Source organism: Protomyctophum bolini, assembly GCF_963924005.1.
Source record: "Protomyctophum bolini genome assembly, chromosome: 15".
In the NCBI taxonomy this organism is placed as follows: Eukaryota; Metazoa; Chordata; class Actinopteri; order Myctophiformes; family Myctophidae; genus Protomyctophum; species Protomyctophum bolini.
This window is the reverse complement of record NC_137876.1, coordinates 30,960,760-30,978,260: the sequence shown is the minus strand read 5'-3', so window position 1 is coordinate 30,978,260 and position 17,501 is coordinate 30,960,760. Positions and strand designations below refer to the sequence as shown.

At 40.8% G+C, this 17,501-nt stretch overlaps 1 protein-coding gene across 1 annotated transcript in view; it reads left to right on the top strand.

The window, feature by feature from the left end:
- The window catches only part of sos2 (son of sevenless homolog 2), a 56,357-nt gene that overhangs the window by 25,604 nt on the left and 13,252 nt on the right, over positions 1–17,501 (top strand). Inside the window, exons 2-9 of the mRNA XM_080784611.1 lie at positions 1,554–1,679; positions 3,324–3,455; positions 3,667–3,831; positions 4,791–4,997; positions 9,010–9,153; positions 10,227–10,337; positions 16,139–16,237; positions 16,899–17,026. Of these exons, the coding sequence (XP_080640737.1) occupies positions 1,554–1,679; positions 3,324–3,455; positions 3,667–3,831; positions 4,791–4,997; positions 9,010–9,153; positions 10,227–10,337; positions 16,139–16,237; positions 16,899–17,026 (1,112 nt within the window). The remainder of the gene's footprint in view (positions 1–1,553; positions 1,680–3,323; positions 3,456–3,666; positions 3,832–4,790; positions 4,998–9,009; positions 9,154–10,226; positions 10,338–16,138; positions 16,238–16,898; positions 17,027–17,501) is intronic.

Here is a 17,501-nt window from a genome sequence, read left to right as displayed (position 1 = left end):
TAGATGCTTGAAGGTGCTGTGTTAAAGATTTGTACTCCCAGGTTATTATCTGTACATGTATATGTCAAAGCTGTAAAGTGACCTGTGTCAGTGTACTTAGCATTTTTTCAACACACAGGCTGCCTCTGACTACAGACAGAGCTGCCAGAGGTTTATGCAGAATGTTTTTCATGAACCGCATGCTTGACATCCTTACATTACCATGGGCAATAAGCCTAATTGCTAAAGCAATGTATGATATAATATATCTTGTACCTCCTTGATTCAGTTGATTGTTTTAACTGCATACCACAGTCATAACTAAATATACTAAATTGCAGTAAATTAAGTGCTACCTGACACTTTCTTACCAATAGAATATCAAACTAAACCTATTATGGGCTACAGGGCTAGTCCTTTTTTTAAATGAGCCCTCAGTCCTCTACTTCTCTTTAAGTGGACCAAAAAGTGGAACAACAAGAAGGGCATCAGTTATTTTTGCTTTTAAATTCTCATCGTCACAAAGGGGTTGTGTGTCTTATGTCAGGATTCTCTGCTTTTTCTGTATGGTAAATAAAAGTACTTTTGATATAGCCTACTTACTTTGATGCAGCACTGCAGTTCTAATGAAGTTCCTTGCTTTCATATGAACTGTAAATAGTAAAACCTTAGCATTTATGTGTATTGACAGTTGCCCTTTGCCTTTTGTCTTCATTCTATATCAAGATACATGTCATTTCCTCCTCGCACCAAAATACTTCTCGTCCGACGTCCACTAGTCTTTGGTGTTAACGGCAGCCATGGTTTAGATTTTTCGAGCTTCCTGGTGCATTAGCATGTTATGTACGGCAAGGCTAAAATAAAATGGAAAAGGCAAAACTAACCTTTAGTGCTTAACAATGAACAGGTTAAGCAAACCACAACACAGAATTGAAGTGTACAGTACTCGGACCACTCCCAAGAATTGGGTAGGGTTCGTTTCAGAGGGGTCTGTCAGAGCCCTAGGCAAGCTTTGTCGAAGGCACCCCTGCGCAATGTAATGTATTTTTTGAGGGCTACATAGCACCCTAGTCGACCTGGCGCCCTAGGCAGGAAACTGTTTCGCCTGTCCGTCGGGCCAGCCCTGATTGTTTATATGGTAGGTATAATATGCACAAAGAATTCTGCCTAATCGCTCCAAGTTCATTTGGTGGGCTTAAAGTGTGAACACTGTCTCTGCATCAATGTCACATGGGTCTGCATCAATGTTTCACCATGGGTCTGCAAGAGGATAGCCATCTATTAGGGATCTATAGGGTCCGTGTGTGTCTGTGTATCCATTCTAGAGCAAATCTCACAAAGTGAGGGACCAATGATCCCACACTTTGCATGCCTGCCAGTAGGCCTCAGAAATCCGTAATCCATATGGGAGCCACTCCGTGCCAGATGATTACATTTTTATTTAGTTAAATTAAATTAAATAAATATATGTTTGTTGCATCTTTTCTCATATACTGTAGCTGTGGCACTGGAACGTAAACATGTCTGTAATCCCGTCGTTAACGTCTCCCCTACATTTGTCTCTGGTTTTCCAGGTGCAGATGCAAGTTCACCCAAACCTGTCGGCCAAGGAAGACGCTCTGCAGCACATCGAGGAGTTGATCCTCCAGCTCCTCAACATGCTGTGTGTGGCCCAGCCCCGCTCTGTACAGGACGTGGAGGTAATGGGCTCTATGCACACATGCCATTTTGGAAAGAACTTGGGCCCCTTCCCAGTGTTGATTTTGGCAGCAAATTTTGTCATAGTCTCTTGAATAGCTTTCATTTAGTTTTAGTTGCATTTTAGTCACGTGGAATGTTTCAGTGTTAGTCGAGTGTTAGTCGAGTCTAGTTTTAGTCGACTAAATATCATAAGATTTTAGTTGACTACATCTACAGTTGATTTAGTCAACAACATTTTTGATGCCGTCGTAATGGCTGATTTTACACTTGAAAATTGCCGTAGATCTGCTGTTTTCAGCATGCAACCAAGTGTAAAATGACTTTTACTGGACCTCTTGTCCACTAGTCCATTCCAAATCAACACTGCCCCTTCCCTACTCCCTTCAGAGGTGTTACAGATGATACTAATGAAGGCTCTGTTCCATTCTGGTCAAACAGAGTCGGGGTGCTGCTATTCTGCTACCCCAGTGGGTCTCAAAGTGTCCTTGAGTGGGTTCCAAATGGCCCTGAGTATGGGTGAGTAATTCTGAGAGTGTACAAATGGAACCATTTCGTTCCATTTGTACTCACAGAGTTATGGGGGTCCTTGAAATTAAAAAGTTTGAGAACCACTGCACACTAAATGGAACAGAACCTTAATTAGTATCATCTGTAACTGTCTCATTCCTAAACCACGTGCTAACTTCTACATCAGTGTTCTTCTGCAGAGCAGAGGTGTTGGGTGTTCTAAAAATGCTAAGAGTCATAATGGGTAATTTAACTGTTGAGATGCTTTCACAGATCTCGCCTGTGAGTTGTGAATGTACTTGCAACTTTTAAAATATATCTAATTTTAAAGTGTGTTTTCTGAGAACAATGTAATCTTCGAGACCAGCTGTAACACGTGACACACTGATTCCCACCTGTGTCACATTATAAATACATGGGTGTATGCGTGCACAATGCATTATGTGTTATGTAGATTGCAATGTCTAAAGTTGCGTTCAAACATGAAGATATATATTTGTTTCCAGTCGCTTCAATCGCTTCACTTTGCTCGCGGAGATCAGTGTTGGTAAAAAAAAGTCCCGTCTCTCGCGTTGTGTGCCGATTAGCTGTATACACAGTAATTTAACTTTGGGAGTGTAACCAAATTGGCCCACTCTTCACCCACGACGGCTCGGTTCAATTTATTTAACATAATTACTGCTACTACTAACTGGCACTGCTATATAAATATATCATTTAAATTTAAAGTAGGCATCTGCCACTTGAATTAAGGCGACTTGACTTTTGACATCAAAAAGTACCTGTCAGCTCAAACCCACAAACATCTTCCATGTTTTCAAAAGTGTTGCGCACAAACCTCAGTAGCATTACAAAGTTATATAGGCCTACTAAAAAAACAACAAATTCCATTTCCACCCTTCTATGTGACATCAACGCCACTATTCCAAAGGTACTTAAAAAACTATTTTCAGCAAGATAGAATGTTTTTGGGTGGGTAGATCTCCTTTAGCTGGGCATTTTGAAGGTAGCTCAAGTCTAAAAAGTGTGGGCACCCCTGCTGTACATTTTCAAAGATTGCATTGACTTTATATGTAATCGCACCGTTCTAACTACTCAAATCTGAACGAACCGTAAGTCTCCATTCTCCTTTCCAGGAACGTGTCCAGAAGACCTTTCCCCACCCTATCGATAAGTGGGCTATAGCTGACGCCCAATCAGCTATTGAAAAACGCAAGCGGAGAAACCCTTTACTTCTCCCGGTGGACAAGATACATCCTCTGCTTAAGGTAAAGACCCCAACCCAGCTTAGGCCACCAGTCTTTCCTAGATTTGACGAGTTGTGTTCCAAAATGTTTCACACAATTTTGGATTAAAATCATTACCAGGGGTTTGTCATTCAATGTTGATAGACGGCATGATGGTCTAGTCGGCATATGTATTTGTTTTCCTTTCGGGCAACATACTAACTATATGAATCACCCTCTTTTCTCTGAACAGGAGGTCCTGGGATATAAGGTTGACTACCACGTCTCCTTGTACATCGTAGCTGTGCTCGAATACATATCAGCAGACATACTGAAGCTGGCTGGCAATTATGTCGGCAACATCCGGCACTATGAAATCAGCCAGCAGGACATCAAGGTGTCCATGTGTGCAGACAAAGTAGGTTCTAAAGTTCTGTGTATGAGTCTTTTCTTTTTTTTCCCTTTCTTTTTTTCAGAATTGCTTTCAGTACATTATGGTTGGGACATTTCCTTGGCTCAAACAGTTATGCACTGACCCCATGAATCGCAAAGTCCTGAGTCTTGTATTCTCAGCTCCGCCGTTTTATCTAACAAAGCCTAAACATTTCAAAACAAATAAGATTTTAAAGAGCAACATTGCAGATTTTTAGCCTGAATCTGTGGTGATGAGGTTCTCTTTAGAAAATGTTGACATAACACTTCACAGTTTGTTCTGTGTCAAGTGCCAGTTCTGAGTGGAGCTGGAGATCAATGCCTAAAATGAATTGAATTGGTCATCATTCTGATGACCAAGGGGTTTTTTCCCAGGTCAGGACAGGCAGACCTCCATACCTCTGCACAGCAGCAACAATACTCTATAGGAATAAACTTGGAATTGTGGGAGTTGAGGCATTTCTTTTAGTTTGACTCGGTTCCACAGATAAATATTGTGAAAATAGCTTATCTACAAGCTCACATCTCGAATCTGGCGATGTCACTTCCGGTTTAAGGAACAATAACATCCGGTACTAGCTTTGGACTGTGCAGCACTATCGGATGTCCGGGATGCTAAGCGATCATTGTTTATTTTAATAACTAAGTCAAATTAAGCTCTAATCAAGCCCAAAATATCGCATTTTACGCAGCGATGCACATAAAGACTGCATGCGTGATTTCGGACGGTTTTAGGTAGATTACATCGGCCGTTAGCCAAACAAGCTAAAAGTTGCTACATTTTGTTATATTAAGCTCCCGATTACAGGGGATTAAACGATTACGTCAATAGCCATAAGGGATTTATTGATTCATTACGTCAATAGCCATAAGGGGGTTAATTGGCTAATGTTTGACCAGTTTTTATAGTTTCCCTTCATCGAACGTGTGCCTTTCCATCTCCAGGTGCTGATGGATATGTTTGACCAGGAGGAGGATATTGGTTTGGTGTCCCAGTGCACAGAGGAGCCCTCCTCTTCCGGGGAGCTGACCTATGACGACCAGGTGAGGCAGGAGATCGCAGAGGAACGACAGTACCTGAGAGAACTCGACCTCATCATCAAAGTGTTCCGGCATCACTTTTTGTCCAACAACAAAATCTTCACGCCTCAGGTGAGGACGGTTTTGCATGATTACCTCATACTCTTGTATTCAGTGATCTGAAGGTTGAGTTTGTTGGAAGTATTTCTGTGTCCCTTTTATACTCGTATATGGCAATAGTCATCAATATGAAATTATAGTGCTCACTGCGTTCGCAACTAAGTACTATGGTCATGGGTACCGTACTGGGTACAACAGTACCGACAACGAGTACAACGGCTATTGCAAAAATGTGCATTGCATGCATTCCCAACTTGCATCGCTCCTAACTTGCATTGTTCCCGAGTAGCCAGCCTAGTGACTTAATAATGGTGGTTCAGACACTCTTGTTAAATTATGTTACCTGATAGTGTGCCGAATCGCTGGCCTACAAAAACAGGTCTCCCTTGAATTGCATTCAAATTGAACAAGCTGCCTTCTACAACCAAAATTATATTTTCTGCTGATCAGCAAATTCATCTGTTCAGCTGAAGAATTGCAAGATGATTTATTTTGTCAATATTGTACAGCCTTGGGGGAGAACAGGAGCCACGACAAGAGCTCACAGTAAAACCCTCTCAACAGCAACGCTCAACAATGCTCTCCAACTGCAGTTTGATGACTTACTTAACTGAGCTGAACAGAACAAATCCACCAGCATAAGAACATTTAAAGATTATAGCTGAAATGCTGTAATGAACTAGCTGCTAATCGTTCACAGTGGAACTCGGTTGACTTTACAATCTGCTTTGAAAGGTAAAAACGGAGGCAGTACTTTACTTGACGGCCTTCTTAGGAAAAAGTAGCTTTTGCCTCAGCAATTTTCTTCAGTGATGTGAAAGATCGTCCTGCTGCTACTTGCCACATTCGCTGAAACCATTCTCACCTTAAGGCACGCCGCACTGAAAAAACTGGGCACCATGCCAGGAAGTTTGAGTTGCATGTCGGCCTCTCTCCACCCTCATTTTGCTGTATCATCTCTGTCCTATCACAATAAAGTTAAAAGTCTTTAAAAAAGGAGAGAGGAAAAAAAGAAGAGATGGACAATATTATGTCTCAAACATGCTGGTAGTGGGTGGAAGTAAGGCAGGGTGGGCTTATTAAAACCTAAACACTGAAGCTGATTGGTCGCTCAGTGGGTTGAGAAAGACTGAGTGGAAAAGTAACGTTTTTTTTTATGGGCTTCTGGCTGCGGCTTTGCATATTTTGGGTTGGGTAATTTGCGGTATCGTTTGGGTGAGGAGGATGGTCCTATCGCAGGCCCTGTGGAACGCAGAACATGTAATTACTGTGAGACAGGAACAACATGTGCAGCCCCTGCCAAAATAACCTCAATTATGTCTGGTGAAACACGGCATAATCTCAAATTACTTGGGAGAGGAGTCGAGAAAGTGCTCTGGTCAAATAATGACAGGACCGAACTTCTGTTCATGCTGGGCCAGCCAATAATCTCCACATTCTATTTTCAGTTGTTTCTCATCATTTTGATGGATGATTCCTTCTCTCTCGCTCGCTCTCTCTCTCTCGCGCTCTCTCTCTCTCTCTCTCTCGCTCTCTCTCTCTCTCGCTCTCTCTCTCTCTCTCTCTCTCTCTCTCTCTCAGGCTTGCAAGCAAATTAGTCCTGCTTTTACAGCCTCCACTGTATGTTGTCATCATGGATCTTTTTTTAAACTTATTTATCCAGGGCAGGTTAGCTGAGTCTACATATTCTATTTCAGCAACACCCTGTTTCTCACTGCTGAATGCTAGTATTAGCCCAGTGAGCAGCTTCAGTTTGGGGGTGAGCGTACTGCTCAAGGGCACCTTGATGATATTATTTGAACATATTTTTCGAGGGGTGATAGCCCCTACTGACTGTGCACAAACTTTGTCCTACACAAACATTAAATCTCATTGACAATGAATGGACAATTTTTAGTGTTTGAGTGTCACTGGTGTCACTTTGTGTGCTCAAATTTCCTTGCCTGATCTGGAGATTTCAACTGAATTTCAACAGCGTTTTTGCTACTACTTTTAGCTTTTAAAAAACAGTGGCCTTGTGGTTAGAGTGTCCACCCTGAAACTGGGATGTCGAGGTTCGATCCCTGGCCGGGTCATACCAAAGACTGTAAAAATGGGACCCAATGCCTCCCTACTTGGCACTCAGCATCAATGGGTTGGATTGGGGGTCAAATCTACTAATCAAATGATTCCCGAGTGCAGCACGGCTGTGGCTCACCGCTCCTTGGCTGTGGCTCACCGCTCCTTGGCTGTGGCTCACCGCTCCTTGGCTGTGGCTCACCGCTCCTTGGCTGTGGCTCACCGCTCCTTGGCTGTGGCTCACCGCTCCATGGCTGTGGCTCACCGCTCCATGGCTGTGGCTCACCGCTCCAAGAGATGGGTCAAATGCAGAGAACAAATTTCACTGCGGTAACATGTGTGACAAATCTTACACCTTTTTTAATAATAATTTAGTTACCATTCCACCATCCTTCACTCCAACTATGTGTTTCTTTGATTATTTTATTATTTCTGTTAAAATAAAATTGTGATCCTAGTTAGACAATAGACACCTTGTTTATTTACTTCACTCCATTCCTGAATGACCTGTGAGTGTGTCAAATTCCCCAGATTCAATAAACGGAATGTAAAAAAATAAATATAAGGTTGACGGTGTGGCCTAGTTGTTAGAGTGACCTACCTTGTGACAAAAAGTCACAAATTTGATGACCACAATTGTGACATGCCCCTCACTGTAGGTAGCTCCTGATAAGAACATGCAATGTACTGAATGTTCCTTCCTGTAATCATCTTGTTGCAGAACAGCACTGCCTGTTTTGCCACCACAAAGGATAGTTACTTAACAGCTTGTGTATTCTTGGTAAATGCCACCAGCCATTTCTGTTCATCTCAGTCATGACTGGCTACTATATATATATAGTAGTGAATATAGTATATATCCAATTACATTTCTCAGTCACCACGACTGATTTCGGTCATTTGGATTCGATGGAAGCATGTCGTGCACCGAAAATAGCAGATCTACAAGCTCTGCTATGCAGTTTTTTTTAAAGATTAGGTTATTTGTTGTTTTAATATTAAAGAGTATTTGAAGTGATCAAACTAGCAATAGAATACATGAACCTCCATGAACGGTCTCAGAAATGTCAAATGTGGGGCGCCCGCTGGCCTAGTGGTCCAGGTGCATACCACATAATAGGCTCTGGCCTGACAGCGTGTTGCGTGTTCGAGTCCCGATCATGACGACCTTTGCTGCATGTCTCTCTCCCCTTCTCTCTCTCCCTCTTTCCTGTCAATATCCACTTGAAACTATCAATAAAGGCAGAAAAGCCTTTTTTTACTTCACTCAGTTCCCTCAAATCTTTTTTTTTTTTTTTTTTTTTTTTTTAATATATGTTTATTGGTAGTAGGCATCAACAATTTAGTACAGTTTGAACATACCATTTTTTTTCTCCCTCACCCCATAACATTAATAATTGAGTACAGACATACAAAAACAAACATACATACAGACATATCAAATAAACAGTAGGATACAAAAATAATAATTTAGGTACAGATAACAAAAACAATATAAATAACAAAAAATAAAATAAAACAAAATAAATACAATTATGAGTTGGGTTATTCAAATTCAAAAGATAGTCACAAGTTGTTAGAAAAGATTGTGTTCGGAACGTTGTCATACATCACCCTCTATACACAGTCCTATCATTATGAGAAAGCAAAAAACACACAGTATTGATTAAATTAGTCTGTCGGAAGTACTCTCAGATTCTCAAAGTAGGTAATAAATGGTTGCCAGCTAGAAAAGAACCTTTCTGTTGAACCTCTAATTGTAAACTTTATTTTTTCCAATTTTAAAAATCCCATAATATCCTTAAGCCACATAGCTATAGAAGGGGAAGTTGGGGATTTCCATCCCAACAATATTCTACGTCTTGTTCCCTCAAATCTTTTGTGTCAATATTTTTCCAAGTTCAATTCAGTCACCCCTCACTATATCCAGTTTCACTCTGTTAATGACTAATCCTTGTTTTCCCAGGATGTGGAGGTTATCTTCAGCAACATCATGGACATCCATGAGTTGACACTGAAGCTCCTCGGTCTGATCGAAGACGCCGTGGAGATGACGGCCGATGGCAGCCCGCACCCTTTGGTCGGTAGCTGCTTTGAGGACCTGGCAGAGGTACACATGATACGTAATGTAGCAGTGCTGCAGGCTGTAGTGTATTCTATAGAAGGGGAAGTGGTTTCAAAAAGGTTCCTATTAGTATTCTGCTACTGTGCAGAGGTATATGGAAGTCTGCCTGTCCTGACCTGGAAAAACCCTTTTCACCCTCTTCAAATTCAGACGTTCCCTGATTATTTGGGTAGAAGTTAATCGGAAACAGAAATTCACTAATCACCTTAACAAGGACACAAGGCAGCATCCAAGGTTACATGCACATGAAAAGCACTCAGTCCACTGGCTGCGGTTACACGAGGGCTTTTTCATTTAGAATGAAAACTTCAGAATTAATTCATTCAGAAGTAAGTTTTTTGCTGCGTGTTTACATGGGAAATGGTCATTCCGAGTGTTTGGACAATACTTTTAAATCCCATTATTTCATTCCACATCAGGTTTGGGGCTGGGAAGGCTTCTGATTGGATAGGGGGCGGGGCGGATATGTTTACGTCCAGTGGTGGAAAGTAAATAAGTAGATTTACTTTAGTACTCTACTAAAGTAAAAATTTGAGGTATTTCTACTTTACTTGAGTATTTCCAATACTTTTACTTCTACTCCACTACATTTCAGGTAAAACAAAATAATAAAACACTTTTATGCCATATTACTTTATATTTGATGTATCCTGTAGCCTATGAGAGGTTGCTCTCAGAGATGTGAGTTTATAGTTTCTTATAATTAATTGCAAAACAAGAGCATAATATAGCCATACCAATTACATGGAAACAAGCATGCACAGAAAGACCAGAATGAACTTAAATCCAAATGAGTGTTTACATGAGTCCACAATAGTTTCAATAGGATTTAAAAATTGAATAAACCGGTCAGTTACATCAGATCTAAGTTTAAATCAGATTGGCCATTTTCATTCAGATTTTAAGTTTTTGTAGGTGTTTACATGACAACTTTTAATAGGATTTAACTTTTATTCTGAATGAAAAGGGGATTTAACTGTCCATGTAAACGTAGCCAATGTCATCCCTGTAAAGTCTCCATGGAGGCTCAAGAGTCTCTTCCCTGTTTGTTCCTCTAGGAGCAGGCGTTTGACCCATATGAGACCTTGTCTCAGGACATCCTTAGTAAGGAGTTCCAGGAGCACTTCAACAACCTGATGGCACGATCCACTGTCTGTCTGTACTTCCAGGTAAGACCTTCAGCAAACGGTTCTGGACGCAGTGAGAGTTGGTTAACTACAGGGCCTTTAGTTACAGTAGTTTAGTTGGTTAACTACAGGGCCTTTAGTCTGTCACGTTTGTTTAGGAAATACATTTGTTTGTTTTCAGATCTACTGCTTGAAATGCAAAAACAAGGTCTGGAACTTGTAACACAGTGACCAAAATCTTTGTATGGAAATGTTTTTCATCCATGCACACATTGACTTATGCTTAAACCTTTTCTTTGAGTTGTCCTGGCATTTCTTCTGGGCAGAGAGGGAAGCAGGAGTTTGTCTACACTCACGTCGCACACTCGTAGCCTACATTAATCTGCTCCGCCAAAATTCAAGTAACTTTCATAATGACAATTTAAAGTGAATCCTACTTTGAGCGACGTGCGTCCATTGATGGTAGCATACTCCGTGTAAACGTCACCACGTTCAAAAACGTATCCAGCAAACAAACTCCTCAGCAAAGCAAAATTATATAGTGTATAGTAAGCAGATGGGATCAACACTTGCAAGCATAACATTTTAAATCCCTTTAGAGAGAGGTTAAAAACCACAACATAAATAAACCAGAGTTTCACTTCTCTAAGGAATGACATGATGTATTCTTTTTGCCTTGAGGTGCAGTAAATGAAGGCAGAGTGTTGACAAAGCTTTGCTTTTTTTTTGCCTTGAAAATCATGAAGGCAGACGTTTTGCATGGCTCTGCTGTGCTCACTAAAGTTTAGTGAGCACAGCATGGTCCCCATTTAGGCCCCCTAAATGAATATGCATTTGAATGCTGGACCCCAACCAAACCAATACCATAGCGTGTAGGTTAATCACTTTTTTAAGTGATTATATTATACATCTATTTTGCCGCATAAATTCACATAAAACCCAGCATATTCCATCGTATAATCAACATTAAATAATAATAATATTTTTGCCCGTGTTTTTCTGGAGGGTCTACGTATTTCCTTTAGTTTTTTGTTACGTTTAACTGTTAAGTAAATTGGAACATCACACCCGCGTGAAGTGAGGGCGGGGTGCTCTGATTGCTATGATTAGTTGATGTAATGATGATGTAAAACAAACGGTGTCAAAACAAACATTAAATTCTCTTTATTGTTAATGGGATTTAATGTTTGTTAGGTACAAAACAAACATTAATTTCTCTTCATTGGCGTTCAATGGCGTTTTTAAAACAAACATTGAACTAAAAACAAACATTAAACCTGCCCCTCAAAAACGTGCAAAGAAATATTGTGATAATATCGTTTATCGTGATACGGCTTGAAAAAATATCGTGATAATATCGTTTATCGTGATATGGCTTGAAAAAATATCGTGATAATACTTTTGTCCATATAGCCGACCCCTACCGTATGACCATTGTCACATCCTCTTTTCCCCTTTCTCTGTCCCATCTTGGCTGTCAATCTCCACTATCGTATATGGCACAAATGACTGTAAACATAGCTGTATTGTAAATGTTTGTTTAATATGAAAACTCAAGTAGGTCATTCTGTGTGTTTATACCAGCACAAGAATGTCTGACCGTTATTCCTGTCTCACTTTGAAGTCAACCTGGGTGCCGGGTGGAATGCCTCCAGCACTGTTTGAGGGCATGTCATGACATATTCAATGTCCTGTGTACCGTTTATTCACTGCTGCCGCATTGTTTTATTTGGACATTCCTCACAGGAATAGCATTGAATTATGCTCAGTGGGGTGCAGTTTGGCAGGCCCCTTTGAAGATGAAATATTTGCTGGTGTTTTCTCAGGCCAAAAACCGCAGAGCGCCGCAACGTTCACATGTAATCGTATTAGAAAGCCTAGCTCAAAGCGTAGAGTATATATCCAAGCAGTGCACTCAGTGCTAAAGTGAAATGAGTTAAGTGCTGCTACTAATTGTTTTAATATTGTTTCATTTTATCTGTCCTTAAACCTCTCTCCCTGGTCTTCTTTTGGGGCATGCTATGTTAAACCTGACACCTCCAGTCAAACAAATCTTTTACTTGATATTTGTGTACTACAGTATTATCGTCTTCTTTGTGATGCTGTGATAACAAAGATTGAGTACTTCTCAGTGCTGCGTTACCTCGACAGGACCCTGCCAGTTTAGCCCAAGCATAGATCAACAACACCAGTACACCCTCAGTGCTATCCTCTGATTACTGTTTATTTGAAGGCTGATGTTCGGAAGAGAGAGCGGAGAAAATATACAGCACAGCCCACCAAGTTAAAATTAAAGCTTTGAATCACAATGGCTGCATTTTTGTTGTCTGCGGTCCTCTTTGGGGGGAGTTTTTTTTCTTCCTAAAAGTCGGTTGCACTCATTTAAAAGGCCCTTTTAATATGTGAGTTTTCCTGACTGCCGGTCGAATTTGTTGACATCTTCTCCTTGGCTCTAAAATTAAATGTATTAAATTAAATGCCAAGTTTGTCTCTTAGTAATTGTAACAGAGTCAGTATTATTATTTCATGTAACTTTGGACTGTTTTAGGAAATGGAAATATTTTCACCTCGAAAATAGAAATGTGTGCATAGGATCAGAATCAAGAGTTTTTCATTTGTCACTCACTCGGTTACAAACAACAAACATTGGTGGGACGTGTTCCGCATGTTAATATTAACCCTTTCAAACCAGGAAAGCATCTGTCATTTTAGATAGATTTCTTTGGCTTTTCCAAAATAGCAGATACAAGCTCATATCAAGTCACTTCGTGCCACGATATGAGCTTGTAGATCTGCTATTTTTGAAAAAGTGTACATTTTGCAAATCTTTGAATATATATATATATATTACTGCTTGGCCGTTAACGCGAGACTCTTATCGCGCAATAACAAAATATCGCCGTTAATCTATTCTTAAAAGTTGGGTCTGGTGTGTGTGTGTGTGTGTGTGTGTGTGGAGGCGGAGCACTGCGACTGCACAGAGTGCACTGTGTAGTCTGTGAGAGGGACGGTACGTTAAAGTTCCACTTACTAGAAAAGAAAGAGGCACCGATGGAGCTGATGGATAAGTCCATATCCATAAGTTCTGGGACATAATATTGCGCTAAATACTGTTATCCATGACGGTAGCAGCCTGCTCCTAGCTGTTGTGATATCATCATGACGGTAGCAGCCTGCTGCTAGCTGTTGTGATATCATCCATGAATCATCATCACAACCACGGAACCACAACATACACCGCTTTGACCAGGGTTGCCACATTTCGTGACTGTGAGAGAGAAACAAGCAACCAGGTCTATGAAAATGTTAACAGGCCAGATCAAGTCAGAAAATAAGTCTAAAATAAGCAACTATAGTGCTGACTGTCAAACATCATTGTCCAATGTTGTTTTAGAGCAGTAGTTCATTTTCAGGTCAAGGACCACCAATATTTTAAAGAAACTTTACAGATAAACAAGTCAAAAGTAGCTTATAATGACTAGACTTGGCAACACTGAACAGTTCTACAAACTCACAATATAAAATATAAGGTATTAATAGGCTAGTTGTATTGTTAATATCCATAATTAGGGCTCCTGGTCTACACCCGTTCTCAAGGACTATTTTAAATGCCCTCTGCAGAGTTCAAATGAGCCATTTTAATCTCCAGGATTGCAGTGAGACTAATCTAGATATATTTTTTAAGTGGTGCAACCACTTCTACAACCAGCTCGCAATGTCCATGTACCTGTTTGTGTAGGTCAATGAGCACGAGTGGTGTGCGCATGCGTGTCAATGAGCACGAGTGGTCTGCGCATGCGTGCGCGTGCACCACTGGTGTGTGCACGCACCCGCACCCGTGTGTTGATGTTTTATTTTATTTATAACCACCATTCTTTATATATATATATATATATATAAAAAATTGGTGGGCATAAATAATTTTATATATATATATATATGCACAAATCCTTGCTTCTGGGGATCCCTGGAAAACAAAATTAACCTGTGATTTATGTTCATATTAGCCTTTTTACAAAATTTGTGAAAATTTCAGTGACATTGATTATTACGTCGTTCTGTGCATTTCATGGTGTGTAGCTATTGCTTGTTAAAACTTTTCTCCAATTCCTGTACGGAAGTGTGTGTGTGTGTGTGTGTGTGTTGTGTGTCCCAGGGGCACATGCTGTAATGGTAGTCTGAGTAGCCCTTCTCTCCCTCCCTCTCTCCACTCATTCCCCTATTATATCAAACTGCCCCTATCCCATTTATATAGCAGGAGTGTAATCTTATTTTAGAAGCCTTCCACTTTGTGTTTGGTTCCTTCAATAGATAAAACTGCAGAAGAAGGTTCCCATCTGCCCTTCTCTTTTTCCATTTTGGTAACACAACATACTCTGTTTAGTCATGTGTTATTTTATTTTATCAGTGGCTAAAATTAATTCATATTCCAATGGTTTTAATCAGAAGGATAGAAATTGTGGTGTATGTTTTGTTTGTTTCTCACTCCTCATGAATTTCTCCATCTTTCGCTCCCTCTTCCCCCTTCCCCTCGGTCAGATGGATGTGTCTGTCAAGCACTCAGCCACTGCACTCTGCAGCTTTTGGTATTGTGGGTAAATTACATCGCCTTTTAAAAATAGAACAGACAGCCACACTGCGGGCCATTTTTCTCCTGGAGAGAGTGGTGGGGGTAGGGGCCGATGGAGGTTCAGGGTGTGTGTGTGTGTGTGTGTGGGTGGGTGGGGGTCTGGCCCGAGGCGTGTCTCATGTTGAAAATAAGCCGTAAATGAAGAACATAAAAAAAGGGGGAAAAAAGAACTTGGTTCCAGTCAGTCCTGTACCTCTGTGAAATGGGTACATGTTGTTCTTGTAGCTCGTATGGAAAACGCCATTGTTTGTCTGTGTTTCAACTCTGTGCACTAGTCTTATGAATTACAAGACTTTTTATGTTGTTTGGTGTTATATGTTGTATTTTCATCTCATTGTCGAGTATTGCTCTAATCAGTTTTCAATTTTTTTTGCTATATGGTATGATAAGATCATTGCCAGAGCCTCAAGTGCAATAGCAAATTGGACATCTCAGTCAGTTTAGATAACTCAACAATTAAACAGATGTGTATTGACAGTGTAATTGAAAAATACAATGTAATTGTCAACCTATATATATATACAGTGTATATATATATATATATATATATATATATATATATATATATATATATATATATATAGGGAGTGGGACATGATAATGTCAACATGGCCCAGTGTTGTTCCACTGGTGTCCCTCAGTGTAACATGCTCACAGTTTAGCTCCCCTGATCTCTCCTTTCTCTCTCCTCTCCTTTTATTTCCTTATTCTTTTCCTAACTCACCTGTCCTCTACTTACTCTCCCTACTTACTCTCCCCTCTTCTCCTCCTGCCCTGTCCTTTCTCCCCCTTCCCCTATCTCCTCCTCTTCTCTCCATCTTTCTCCCATACACAGACAGTGTGGGTGCTCCTGTGGAGTCTGAGTACTAGAGTATTGATTCAGACTCGTCTATCAGGGGACCAGGGGTTTTAAATGGATACTATGACAACCCCCCTCTCCGGTTACCCTCCAGCCCTGCTCGGTCAACCACTCATCCCTCCCTCCCTACCTCCTTCCCTCCCTCTTCCTCACCCGTCCATCCCTTTATTTTGATATTACGGGTCCTTGTGTATATATACAGTGGGAGTTTGAATGCTGAAACATCCATTAGCCCTTTGATTTGGCACTTAAACAGTTCTTTCTTGTATCATTTGTGACTTCTTGCATCCTCTTCTTGGAATGGAAAACCATTATTGTGAAATATCTAGTCACTCTGTTTCTCTGTGTCACCAGTCTGTTGCAGAGGGCTTCAAAGAAGCAGTGCAGTATGTCCTACCCCAGCTCATGATGGTTCCAGTGTACCACTGCATGCACTACTTTGAACTCCTGCAGGTATGTTGGAACCAAGTAGTGAAAAGTTGATGCGACTAACAATAAATCAAGGATTTTTCTTTTTTTTAGGGATGTTAGCCGTCTTTCATTTCCAAAATATTACTATAATTGTCCCGTCCTATTTTTTTAAATGTTAATATAACTCTGTGTTTAACTCAATGTTAATTTAACTCTGAGTTACAGACCCAGGGCCATTTGGTTTCAAACTATCATTTAGCTGGGGACCCCCTGGAACTCCCTCAGGGACCCCTGGGGGTCCCCGGACCCCACTTTGGGAGTTGTCCCCATTGTGACGTGGCCCTGCCCCAGGACCAATGGTGTGCACTATGTACATCCTGTCATGTCCCTGGGCTAAATGCTGGAGCCATCAGTCCTTCCCAGTACTACATCATAGACCTCTTGTCTTTGTTTATTTTCAGTTTCCAGTTTATTTGGGGATGTTCAGTGATGTCAGAGATTATGCCTAATTTATTAATACATACATTTTCATCACACACACACAACACATACAAATACGTGTGTGCAATCTTATAACTTGTAGATGTCTCGTGTATACATCTACAATAAGCATCGTTATCTAAATATTTCTGCTGTACTCGGAACATCTATATTCACAAGAATTCCAATGAGATATCTGTTGCATTTGTTGATGCTGTTACAGCAACTGCAGGAGCGCAGTTTAGACCAGGACGACAGAGAATGTCTGAAACAGGCCATTACAGCACTGCTCAACCTCCAGTGCAGCGTAGAACGCATCTACAGCAAACACCAACCTCGCCGCAAGCCCGGGTAAGACTATTATAATGTTATGCACGTCTGTGGCGCATAGATTGAACATTGCTGCATTATTAATTGAGGTGGAAGAAAGTTGTAATATTGACTTCACGCCATTTTCTAAAAGTCAACGGGTTGCAGTTTCTCAGAAATGTTTTGTGACAGTCTGTCATGCTGTGCCAACTTCAACTGCTAAGCTTGCATGTCAGAAAGTCTTATCATAGTGAATCTCAGCCACTTAAACCCTGTATTTTGTTGACCTGGGTCAGGTCTGTACTTGCCCCCCCTACTGGTTTTTTATCCGAAAGGCGTATGTCATCTGCTTTTATAGTTTTTCACACACCTTCCTCTACACCAAATCTCTTCTCTCAATGTTGGCCAAAAGTTTGCCTATCATGACATGGCCAGAATAGGGATGTGAGGGGTCATGTGGTTAAAAGCAGGTTTCCTCAAGCTTTTCCCCCACTCCAAGCTGTGAAAGTTGTATCCA